The sequence below is a fragment of the Saccostrea echinata genome, unplaced genomic scaffold (genome assembly GCF_033153115.1).
Source record: "Saccostrea echinata isolate AGI-Se365-2 ecotype Australia unplaced genomic scaffold, CSIRO_AGI_Sech_v1 ptg000030l, whole genome shotgun sequence".
Lineage (NCBI taxonomy): Eukaryota > Metazoa > Mollusca > Bivalvia > Ostreida > Ostreidae > Saccostrea > Saccostrea echinata.
In genome coordinates this window covers 27,277,187-27,290,710 of record NW_026889779.1, presented here as the reverse complement: position 1 = coordinate 27,290,710, position 13,524 = coordinate 27,277,187, and the positions used below count along the sequence as shown (strand labels likewise).

The 13,524-nt window shown below is 38.4% G+C and overlaps 1 protein-coding gene across 1 annotated transcript; it reads left to right on the top strand.

Annotated features, from left to right (window-relative positions):
• Positions 1-553: 553 nt before the first annotated feature.
• Positions 554-3,134, top strand: LOC133196643 (isatin hydrolase-like). Its single transcript, XM_061332504.1, has 2 exons — positions 554-717; positions 1,178-3,134. The coding sequence occupies exons 1-2, from the start codon at positions 554-556 to the stop codon at positions 1,857-1,859; spliced, it is 846 nt and encodes a 281-aa protein (XP_061188488.1). The 3' UTR covers positions 1,860-3,134.
• Positions 3,135-13,524: the final 10,390 nt, after the last annotated feature.

Below are 13,524 nucleotides of genomic sequence, written 5' to 3'. Positions count from 1 at the left end.
ATGCATTTAAGACACCAGGCCTTCAACTTTCAGAAACAGTCATTGTCATTTGTTTGCTTTGCTGCAAACGTTAACTGTGGGACTCTGAACATGTTGAAAAATGCCATTTTTCAAACTTTAGGACATGTTGCTATGGTAACCATGACACGTAACAACCAATTTTTGCCTGATTTGAGTTTACGGTATCAAAGGCTTTTATCATAGAGAGTTTGGAGTAATTCTGAGACTATGCGTGCCACGGCTCCTATATAAAAGATCAAGTCATTACAGAGAATGGCTCTTAATATGTAAGTGAGGGTCTGCGTGTGTGACTTTTCAAACACTATGCTATTACACGTTATTGCTACGTTGATTTCATGTACTGTTGGTTATCAGTCACCAATATAAGTATGGGTTAGATTTCAGATTGTACATGTCAGGAACAGTAATAAGGCCCAGGCGAGTGTTGCAACCCCTAGGATTTCAAGAATCTATGTTTCCAAGGATTTTGTACAAGAATGCAATTTAAATGTGTGTCATTAATTATTCTCGTTTATTTTTCAAATTCATTAAGATGATGTTTCCCTGGATCCCAAGTTTGTGTTTCCTGACTGTCTGTTCCAGTTTGCGCATCGTGGATCTGACCCACGAACAGAACCATGCCACCATATACTGGCCGGGGAATCCTTCATATAACTTCACTATCATATACAGAAACAGCACAAATGGGGGATATTGGTATTTACCGATTTTCTCAATTTGCAAAGAAATTTTAACAAGCATAACTTTTTTTTCCAAAGTAGTATCAAAGTTTAAAATGTCTGTTTTATGAAATTTGACTGCAAAGACTTTGTCCATCCCAGACTGAAGATCAGGGGTTGGGTATTGTTTTTAAATTTTTTTGTTTGAAGTTCAACCTTTCTCATAATATTTGCATAGATCACATGTGCATTTCACATTTGATAAGATGGTATATGTCAAAGAATAAGAATACAAATGTATGCAATTTTAGAAACATCTCTTCAATTTACATGCAAATCATCATTTTCCAAATCGTGAGGGGTTTAAATTGACATTATGTACAAACTATCTGAGAAAGGCCTTTTTTTTTCCAATCTATTCTCTCCTCTGAGCCCTTATCAAACATTTGTATTTGACATTCCTGTCAGTAATGAGATGGCTTAATTATTCGCATTAGGTACGAAAGCAACTCCTTCGCCACAGCTGAGCACGGGGGAACACACGTTGATTCTCCCGCCCATTTTTACCAGGGAGGATGGCGAACCCAGCAAATTCCAATGGAAAAGTTGGTTGGGAAAGGAGTTATCATCAATGTTAAAGCAAAGGTGTCCGCAAACTACGACTATCAAGTCACCGTCCAGGATATCATGGACTGGGAAAACTCCCATGGACAGATCCCAGACGGAGCGGTTGTCCTGATGAACTCGGGCTGGAGTGACAAATATCCGGATAAGAACGCAGTCTTCAGCACGACGACTCCTAATGATCCTAACACTTTTCACTTCCCCGGTTGGCATGTGGATGCTGTAACTTGGCTAACTAAAAATAGAAAAGTACACGTTATTGGTGTGGACACACCCTCTACCGATTACGGACAATCAAAAACTTTTCCGACTCACGTAGTACTTGGTAAAAATAACATTATTGGAGTAGAGAATGTTGGTTTCTTAGACAGGATACCGGAAAGTGGGAGTACTATTTTTGTTGCTGTTGTAAAATTATCAGATGGAAGTGGTGGACCAGCAAGGGTATTTGCTATGATCGATGAAAATCAATGCACATCCGGAAGTGACTCTCATTTCCGTCACGTATTATCAGTTATTCTGATAATGCTTATTTTTGGTCTGTTTAACTTATAGCCCAACAATGAAAAATCCAAATTGACTAGCCTCTCTATTGATCTGATTTTGTAATCAAGATTTCATACAAAATGTCAATCAAATGATTTTTTACTCGTGCCTAGTAAAGTATATATTGCTACTTCCCTCCATAGAATCTTGTATACTCGAAAAATCGTGCTTGTTCATTAGAAATGTGGATGACAGGGTCTACCTCTGTCAGTTTTCAGCATCTCCAAAAGTTATAAACGAAGTTCGGTGAAAAGTAAATGAAGGAAACGATATTGTAAATAATAAGGTCCCCTCTCCATTTTTGCTTTAGTGTTAAGGGTGAAACCTTTAAAAATTGAAGCTATATAATGAGCCAAAAGCACATATTTTTTTTAAGATAATTATATTATAAAGCTAACAAGAGGCCCATGGGCCACATCGCTCACCTGAGCACACGGGCTAGGAAGAAGCAGAAATCGGTTCAGTATTGAAAAGTTTTAAGGGGGTAAACTTAAATTTAAACTACCTTAGGATGCTTCTATATCAATATTACTAATCATGGGTTTGCTGTTCTCAAAACGGAAGAATTTCAAAGATTTTTTTCCTATGTATTCCTATGTAAAACTCTGATTGCTCATTGTGGTCCCACCCTACCCACCCTAAATTTGAATCAACACTACCTGAGGATACTTCTACTATAATATGACTAATCATGGCTTTCCTATTGTCGAGAAGATTTTAAAAGACGTATCTTATATATTCCTATGTAAAACTTCGACCCCCTTGGAGCCCCGCCCTAGCCCCGGGGGTTATGATATTAACAAAGTTGAATCTAGAGTATATTCTCTTGCCCAGTGGTTCTTGAGAAGAAGATTTTTAAAAGATGCCACCAAATTTTCATGAATTCTTAGTTATCTCCCCTTGAAAGAGGGCGTGGTACTTCCTGTGAAGAAACTTAAATTCCCTTCACCCAAGGATACTTTGTGGCAAGTTTGGTTGAAATTGGCCCAGTGGTTCTTGAGAAGAAGTCAAAAATGTGAAAAGTTTACAGACGACAGACGGACGCCGGACACTCTTTGATCAGAAAAGCTCATTTGAGCCTTCGGCTCAGGTGAGCTAAAAATAAAAATTTATGAAAAATAACGTAGTTTTGACAAACGCATTGTACTGCAAAAATACATATGCCGGGAAAAAATAAAGGTCGCATTTACGTATCGTTGTTATCATCCATGTCAACATTACTAGACTTTTTGTATACTTTTTTGAAGATTTACCAAATTCCCAGTGGTAGATTTTCGTATTAGAACAAACAAAATTTACTGATTTTTTGTATACTTTTTTGAAGATTTACCAAATTCCCAATGGTAGATTTTCGTATTAGAACAAACAAAATTTACTGATTTTTTGTATACTTTTTTGAAGATTTACCAAATTCCCAGTGGTAGATTTTCGTAATAGAACAAACAAAAATTCCTGATTTTCCCCCATAAAAGTAGGATTTTTTAGATTCTGAAACCTGCATTTTTCTTAAACCTAATGCTATCAAGAATTGAAAAAAATTGTCTGTGTCATGCAAAGCTTATATTTTTGTAAATTTTACCGTTTTTCAAAATATTTCTTTAAATTCAGTTTGTGTCAGAGGTACATTCCTTGTTAATGGATTTTTATTGCAAACTTTTATAACAATTTAGATTTTTAACATCATTTTAAAAAACATCTTGTTTGAAGCAATGAAAACAAATGTTTACAGACGAGACTTAAGACACTGTAGTTGTACTTCGTAAATTGCTCAGTATAAAATATTGTTCGAAACACTTGAAATTTATACATTTAGAGAAATATTGACTTTAAACATTTTATTTTTAACAAAAGTTACACAACATGTACATGAAAATTTCAAATTGTGGAAGTTCAAGGGGTGAATCCCCACTCCCCATATTTTCATCATACAGTGGAAAATGAGTTCTGAAGGTACAGTAATTTTTGTTCCGTACAATACTATAAAGAACATGAAATTAAAAAGAAAAAACACCCCACTACCCTACCTTACTAGAAAATTTCTAAAATTCTGATACAATAATGTAGAAATTATCCTCTCCATTAAACTGTTTCATAATTTGTTTACTTAAACATATGTTTATGTGATTTTGCCAAGAGAATAGTGTGTATATGTGTGTGAGAGTGACAGTCTGTATATATTTAGTACTGTTTGTTCAATGCCGTTTATAATGTGGATGTATGAATTTATTTAACAATATTTAACAAATAAAATATTTCGCATAATTGATCTCATGAGTTCATTTTCACTTTAGGTAAAGTTGGTTATTCTGCAATGACTGTAATATTTGACTTTATTATATGATTGAATAATTCCTATCTCTCTGATTGGCTGGAATCCAAGAATGTAGGAAGAGTACTACGTTATATTCACCTGCACGTGACCTTCCAGGTGAATATAAGGATTTATTTTCTCTACATTGGTTCTAAAAATAGATCGGGAAATTCCAAATTTGTATAGCTATTTCACTTGCTACCAACTTCCACTTAGTGAACATAAAATTAGGGAATATATACTTGAGGGGGGTTGCAAGGGACCCCCCCCCTTCCCAAACACTTTTTCAATTTTGATTAATTTTGTTTTACTTTTAATTTAGACTAAAAAATTCATTGAAAGTCTGGTCCCCCACTAGGGTGAATTCACCATGCATCGGGCACCCTCGCACTTCAACAAGTTCTAGCGATGTCGCTACCAACCGAATATTATCAAAATGGAACTTAACATGTAGTATGTGGTTAAAATATAAATTTTTGACACAATCGTGTGCTATTTATAGAGAAAATATCATTAAAACCCGATTTTTTCGAAATAAGTCAGAATTCACCATGGATCGGACAATATTCACCATGCATAGGACATACGGTATTTAAACCAGAAAAATATCATACCTTGATCTCGGTGCTTTAAAATTAGTGATATCGAAACTCTTTTATTAAAAAATTAAACTTCTAATTAAATTTGATTGACTATCTTGATCCACAAATGTGAAGAGATTTTAGGTGCATCACATCGCCTTAGAAAGGCTTTACAATGCAAGTAATATGGCAACTCGCGCCTTTGTCTCCCGGGTTATCATCATCGAGTTTAAAGAAATAAATAGAGTCCACTTCTAGTCGTCATATATCGATATCTTGTATTTTCACTTAAAATTTAAAGTTTTTATTTTCTATTTCCGTAAAAAATAGCTGTCATTTGGGTTTTTATATGAAAATGGAATTGATCACCCATGCATCGGAAAGTGTCCGATGCATGGTTAATTTGTGTCCGATGTACGGTGAAATAAACATATTTGTTAAAAACAACTCTAACAAATATTATACAAACATTGAAGTAAAATTTTTGAAAATTTCTGAAAAATTATCAATTATTGATAAATTTTACCTAGGTCCGACCCGTTCCGTTGACGTCTATTTAAAAGAACGACAACTCTAAAAATTGCAAAATCGTAAATTTCTGGTTACTCCCCTTTGATGATGCAAAATATGACGTAATTTCAAGGCCATTCCTGTGGTATTTTTATCACGAAAATAAAAATCGGCATCATTAAAAAGTTTAAATCTTCACCTTTAAGACAGAAACAAGTAAAAACACGGGGAGACTCAGGTTCAATGAAAGTTTATTGCTTCAAGTTGTCCGAAGCAAGGTATGTGTCCGATGCATGGTTAACTCACCCTAACCCCTAACCTAATCCCAACTCCAAAACAAAATTTGAGTTAAGGGAATTCTCTTTTCGTGGGGGCTAATCAAAGACTTTTTTTCAGCTGTCAGTTTTCCCTGATAATGTCCCCTTTCAAAATCCATCCTATAATAGAGCCTGACATGATTTCTTTTTTATAGCAACCAAAAGTTGATTTATGAAATTCCAAATTGATACGACTCGTAATGTTTATTTCAGTCTGCTTCTCTCATTGTATTTGGCTAGTACTTCAATGTAAACAAGATGATGAACGCTTAATGAGTTTGTATCACTTTATCACTGAATCATATAATAAAACAATTATTGCTGTTTTTTTTCCCAGTCAATACGATGATTTAGCCACCTGTATTCTGTATTCAAGGTAGGCAGGCCCACTCACTACTAAGAAACTGTAACACCAGTCACACCATCAGGCTCTGAAGGACAAGCTTGCCCTGCGGCGTCGCCCACGCCTCCGCCCTGATGTGTATAAATGACATGGACTCTGGCGTTGAACTGACAGATGACCAGGAACTGCCAAAATCATATGGGGCTATCCCCACTTCTACTCCCGGGCCTGACCTTGTCTAAATCTACCTTCCGGGCGGGTCTTGGTCCACACAACTTGGTGATTCCCCAGAAATTTGACCATAGGCCGCCTCATGCACAGGAGGTTGGATTGGTCTTGGGGGATAGAGGTGCAACACCGATATCCTCAATAACAAAATCCAGGAGGGACTCCTCAATAATCTCTACTCCCGGGACTGACATACACAATCTTCTTCCGGGATGGGCCAAAGATGCCACACTACCAATTTTCCTCACCAAGCGAGGCACAGATTTATGTAAATCTGTCTTGACCAGTGCTTTGCCTCCTGCGAAGGCCACTCTCTCCTCTGGAATCTCAGCAGCCCCCCCCCCCTGAATTTTATCTTAATGCCCCCCCCCCCAGGTTCCATCTTCCAGGTTCAGCTGGGCTTTCCGGGCACGTAGAAATTCCATGCCCAGCAACATCGAGTCCTGCAATGGGACAACATGTAGTTCTATCTCATACTCCTGCTGGCCAATATATAGAGTGACAGGCCCCACTATAAATACCTCCAACTCGGTGTTTTCTCCGTCCTGTCTCATGGTCAAATACAGCTGGTCATACACCCTGGACGACAACATGCTGACCTCGGCCCAGTATCCACCACTGCTGTAACCCCTATTTCTTGCAAGCACAGGCTATAACAGTAAAGCCCTTAGATTGGCGTAACTGCCCAGTGGGTATAGAGTGCTCTTTCCCTTCTCTCACTGTTAAAATCAGATCAAAACCACAAGGGTTGGTCCTCCCTGAACCCTGGGATTTCTTAGTTCTATTCCGGGCTGGTCCAAATGGCCCTGAAGTGGAGTTGGAAGCCACAAGCTTCCCCACTTCCTCTTCCGAGGATACCTCTTCCACCTCAGGTGAGAATAGCTCTGGTGTTGGCGGTGTCTCAAAATGAATCTTCAGCCTGCGCCGCATACAGGAGCGAGAAACACTGATCCCCAGCCCCCTGGAATCCAACCTAGGCAACATCTCTCCAGTGGATCCTTTCAGCTTGGCCCTGTCCCCAGTCCATCAGTAGCGACTGTCTTCCGTGTAGCATGGGTGGGACGATCTCTATGGAAGTGCCCGACCTCTCCACACTTGAAACATACAGCAGGCTTCCGGTCTCGCTCCGTCCCTCTGCGTGGCGGGTTACCATTCTTCTGATGTTTCTGAAGGGGGCAGCTTCCCTCTGCCTAATCACCTCGATCTTCTCCAGCTGGATCTAGAGGGCTTCAAGCCCCCTAGCAGCGACATTTCCCATACCTGGGTCGTCCTGTTGTGTGTCTTCAACTGGGATCAGCTCCCTCTTCGGTTCAGGCCTGTGTATCCAGGAGTGCTGGTAATATTGCATTCGCTCCACAGCTTTCTGTATTGTCCGGGGATGCCTGTCGAGCGCATAAAGGCCAGCATCTCTGTCCTCAGCCCCATAGCATAACCGAGGTATAGCATGAGTGTGTACATCAGGCACACCAGGGAAAACTTGAGTAGTTAATGTCAACTGACTAAGCATAGTGTCCCAGTTGTGCAGGCCAATACATGTTTGGCTATACATGTACTATCCTCTTCCCCTCCCTTCCAAAATGGCAGGCCGGTGTATTGAGACACGGTGTAATCTGACACGGGGACGCTATGATGCTGTAATGCACTGGGCATAGCTATACCATGGTGTGTGAATTGGGTATTCTCACCTCGGTACAACACAGATTGGGTGTGCTCAGGCATGCCCACCCCCAATATTGACTTGGACAGATGTAGTATGCGGTGTTGACGCCTGGGAGTTGCAATCATCCCCAGGGTAAGTGGGCACACTCAAATCTGCAAGTCTAGGCTGGCTTTGTAAGGACTCAGGTTCCCATGTGAGCCCTACAGGAGGATGATCATACTCAGAGGTGAGCTGTGTAGGCCTCACAGGCCCCTCTGGCTAACGACTGACACACATTGTATGGGATGGAAGGGTGGAGTCAAGTGGGTGGGGTACAACCTCACTCAAGTGGCTTGGTCTATTACAATTGGTAGCAGGGCCCCCAGGTTAGCTGTGTCTCCTGTAAGGACAGGCTACTAGCTGGATTCAAATGGCCTAAAGAATAAGGATGTTCTAAACCTGAATTCAAGGGAACCTCACTACATTCATGTTTAGGTGGGCTACAATCCACAGTGCTGCCAGGTAAGCCACACCTATACAGGCTACCTAAAGAGGACTCCAGGGAATCACTGGTCATCATCCCTGGTGAGCTAATTTAGGGATGGGCAGACCTTACATCTTTTCTTGACATACCATGTAACACACTACCCTCCCCACTGGGGTTGCCCGAGTGCAGGCCGGGCATAGGTGTAGAGGGACCCTCAGGGGCAACACTACTCTCACGTGGCCTGACATTGACTGAGCAAAAGGTGTGTGACGGGAGGCAAATTGCTCGCTCCTGCTATAAACTTATGGTGAAAACCCCCTCTCTGGTATTACACCCCCCCCCCTCCTACACGGAGTAGAGGATTAAAATTGTCTGACCACGTGACAACCGGGCGAGTGCCCAGGCCTAAGAGCGACACGGCATCCTCCACAGACATACCCACAATCAATAATGGAAATCGAAGACAATATATACACATTAATTCAAAACGTTGATTCGAGAATAATGCATACAAAATCAACAAGTGGTCTCACGTACCTAGCAGCACCAAAAATGGCGGCTAAAACGATGCCTAAAAAATCCCTAACTTCACAGCAGTACGGGAATATCCCGGTCCCCACGTTATGAACTAGTGAAGTCTTTGAGGGTTCTTTGCCAGTATTTATTATTAACATATACACAAACACAGATCTGTAGGATCTGGCGCGGTCCGACTCCCTGCTCTGTTGCTGTCTCAGACACGTTAAAGGTGCTTAGACACAGATTTGAAGTTAATATTTTCTCAAATTTTCTGTATAATATCTCGACTTATATATTGCAATAGCATTTCACACGAAAATATAATTAAAAACTTATTTTATCTGGAAATTATTTGAACTACGAATTCCTGGACGCGTTTGATTAACACATTCTTGCACTTTCACAAATTTTATCTTTATCCTTAATATTTAAGAAAAGAAGCGATTTTGTTGTGTATTAATGAAAAACATTACATCTATAATCCAGAAAATTCAGAGTAGAAATGTGCGAAAGCAAACCCCCTCACTAATATCGTCAGCCCGTGCTCAGTGTTGTGTACAGAGTTTAACAAATTGAATACACCCGTGAAACATAAACTGTTTTTGTAAACAGGGCACGAGCTCTGTTATTGTTAATGTTTACGATTCACCGGGTGTGTTCAATTGTTAAAGTCTGCACACACCACTGAGCACGGACTGACAATACTGTGAGTGGGGTTTGCTTTCGAACATTACTACTCTGAATTTTCTGGATTATAGTTTTAATATTTTTTCTTTAATACACAACAAAATTGCCACTTTTCTTAAGTATTAAGAATAAAATTAAAATTTGTGAAAGTGCAAGGATGTGTCAATCAAACGCGTCCAGAAATTTGAAGTTTCAATAACTTCGAGATGAAATAAGATTTTTATTATATTTTGGTATGAAATGCTATAGCAACATATAAGTCATGAAATTATACAGAAAATTTGAGAAAATATTAACATCAAATCTGTGTCCAAGCACCTTTAAAAATAAAAATAATTTTCATTTAATTATTTTTTAATAGAAATTTTATCAAAGTAAATTGTAAACTGGGGAATCAAATGCACCTTTATGACAAATTAGAGTTATCTTTCTTTGCCCTTGGTGTTTGATTCTGTAAAATACTGTAACGTCCTCACATGCCAGGGGTCCTGAGTCAACACGTTCCCACGGCAACGTGTTGATCGACTCACGGCCCCTGGCATTGCAAGGATGCTTGTAAGGTTTAACAAGTCAGTCATAAATAGCTATGACTTGTTTTCATTGATATTTGTTACCTAGGAATTAGATAAGCTAGATTTTTGTGGTGGTTTTCAGTCTGTTTAATTATATGATTTTTTTTTTAAACTTTTTTTTATTGCTAATTTGGTGTGATGTGAATGTTGTTTAAATAAATTGTTTGTTGATAATACACTTAATAAATTGAATTGTTTTATGTTTATGATATTCTTTGTCTTCTTTGCGAATGGTAAATGTTCATTTATGAATAGAGTTGAGAGAATTAGTTCAGCTATCAAAACAGTTTCAAGCAGAACCGCTAGCGTTACAGTTATCTTCATTCTCGGTTGGGACATAATACAACAGGTTTGTTCTCTTTATGTCCATATAGGCTCTTAATTAGTAATAAAACTATAATGTTCAACTAATGTTACTATTGGATTGATACGATTTTGTATTTGATAGATATGATTCCGAGACGACAAAATTCTGATTTCCTGATACCTGAAGAATCTAAAAATGTAAATAATTACAGATCACTTCACTATGTTTGCTCTAGCAATCATAAAACAAAATTTTAATAGTTAGAACAAATGTAGAAACTGTCAATTTATTTATTGTTATAGATCAAATCCATTCAGATTAAGGGGCAGATTTTGAGTCGAACATTATTCGGAAACTGTGAAGGAAGAAATTTTGCATCACTAGATACCATTCAGAAAGAAATGGCATGTGTGAGGGGTTCAACAGGACACTCCGAAGTTTACTAGTGGTAGTCTTAACAGAAGAAGAATTGGCTTCTGCGAGATCACTTGACTATTGGTGCAATAAAATAGAACATAAATGCACAGGTTTTTCTCGGTATCTTTTGATGTTTAGTAGTAACCCGATGAATATTATTTTTTTAATATAAAAAGTAAACATTGCATGACATCAGCAACAAGTGAATTTTTAAGAATCCATTTTCTATTTTACTGTGGTATATCTGCAACGCTGTTACCACTGGTCCGCTTCATTATACAATGTCTTTCAATACAAAAATCATTCATTGAATAAAACTGTAATATACTTTCAAGGCAAACACTTCTTCTATAACAATACAGAACAATGAATCTCCTCCCCCTTCACCTTTCGATTTTCTTTCTGCTGTCATTAAAAAATCCAACCGTTTCATTTCACACATGATTCATAATAGCGTTGGTTTATCATAAAATCATAATTTTATCATGTAATACTAATGGATACTAGCTTAACTGGTAAATTATAAAAAATATATATACTATAATACGTGATTATTTATCGTGACATTGTGCATGAAATATGGAGATAACGAAAAGCAATCAAGCTCAAAAGTCCATTGAAACAATACAAATCGGGAAAAGAGCAAACACAGACCTCTTAAAAACATTAGAGGTGGGATAAGGTGCCACGGAGGAGTAAGCATACCCTGTCGATCTGTCACACCCGCCGTGTGCTCATTGTCATGATCGGGTAAACGGAAAAAAATCCGTACACAATTCAGTTTTTAAAAATGGCCTTACAATTAGTATGAAAAACGTCAGTCAGCATTCGACTTAATGATAGATTGTATTTGCTAACGTCATTGTATCGACCATAGAACTTACGAAATTATGACTTTAAACGAGACTGTTGATATCCTTGTTTTACCAACTTGTTTTCAAAAGCTTGCCTCGTTTTAGAAATTGTTCGTATGTGGAGCATGCTCCTACGTATCGATTCAACCGGGAGATATAAACCCCATATGCAAGTGACAAGAGTATATTGTTACTTAAGTAAGGGAAGTTGACGATAGAAAAGTTGAAGTAATCACGTTTATCATAAAGTTTTGTTGTAAGGTTACGATTAACGTCTTTTTCTAGTTTAATAGTCAAATATGAAACAGACATGACATTCGTGGCGGTCAGACGGGTTTGATCTCCGGTGATTATATAGTTCAGTTGGAAGAGCACCTGACTGAAGACGCAGGACGCCCAGGTTTGAGTCCCGATCTGATCCGTCGCATTTTTCTCCTCTTCGGTTACAACTTTAAGATACACTTTATATGAAAATAAACAATTTGCACCTGGTCCGTTGGGCCTATAAATTGTGAATTTCTACATGTTTTTGAGTATTTTAAGTTTTCCAGGCCCTTTCCCTTTACTTCTTTTATGTTTGATACGTTTTTGCAAACCCATTATTTCTTTCTCATGGTCTTTCATTTGCATCTTAATTGCGTTTGTTAATGTTGTCATACGACTGCTTTCATTTTCAAACTTCTCTGACAAAGTTGTCAGATTTTTTCAATTTTGGAATTTTTTATTTAGAGGTCCCCAACCCTAGATTTAAGAATTTTAATAGATTTCTCAATTTCTTTTGATTTTGCCTAAATTGTATGTAGTTTTGATGACTTACTTGTTATAGCATTTTGTTGGTTGACTCAGTTTGTTTCTGCAGCACTACGAGTTTAATTAGTTGACACATCAGTAAGATCTGTTCTTCGAGGCTGCCTTTGGAGTGGAAGTAGCCATAAAATCTGTCATAGAATCCGATTTCGTGGTCGTCGAAGCGCAGGAGTCTGTGCTGTTGATCATCCTTTCCGGCTGTTCATATAAAACTTTGCTTACCTCATTTATAATGCTACTGACTAACGGCCTTTTTTTGGTTTGTTTGTTGTTCGACGCACAGGCACCTGACGAATGGTTTGTGTAACCCACCCACCCCTTCCTTCTGAGAATTTTTTTAGACACGATAACTAAGTAAATATACATGGATTTCTAGTCTTTCATACGTATACTTCGATCGAGAATTTTTCACTCACATAGAGTCGTCACCATATACCGGTGAAGGGCTTCAAATTTAGACCTTTACTCGGCACTCAGGGCCTTTGAGCAGTGAGGGTTCTTTATCGTGCCAACGCCTACCGTGACACGGGGTCTCGGTTTTTAAGGTCTCATTCATAGGACCCGCAACTTCCACTTCAAAGTGCCGCTTCGAGGGAGATTTTCAACGTTAACGCAACATAACCAATAAAATTTATGCAAGATAGTTTAGTAAGATGTTGTCTTACAAGCCTCTTACGTTTACACCCTGTCAAAACGATTTATTTATCCCAAATTAGCGTTTAATTACCCGATTTCCGTTTACTGACAGCCAAACGGAAGGTTTTGATTGTACGTTGTGGAATACATCCAAGGAGTTCCAATTGGATTTGTCATTCCGTTAAACAAAATAGAACGTGATGAAAACGGAAGAGGATATCAATATCGAGGTATATATATATGATAGCCTAGGAATTCATGTATATTTGCTAAGTTATCATGCCTAAAAAATCTCAAAAGGAGGAGAGTCTAGACCAACCATTCATCAGGTGCCTGTAGTTTAACGTCCCTCTTTCATATAGAGACGCTACCACTTGCCGGTGGATTGCTGTAAATTTAGACCTATACTCAATTGGCACTCAGGGTCATTTAACAGTGAGGAATCTTTTTCGTACAGGA

Bases quoted from the DNA above. Each gene is read 5' to 3' on its own strand.
- LOC133196643 (XM_061332504.1), top strand. From the start codon at position 554: ATGATGTTTCCCTGGATCCCAAGTTTGTGTTTCCTGACTGTCTGTTCC. The intron at 718-1,177 runs GTATTTACCGAT...TATTCGCATTAG, and splicing joins AGCACAAATGGGGGATATTG to GTACGAAAGCAACTCCTTCG.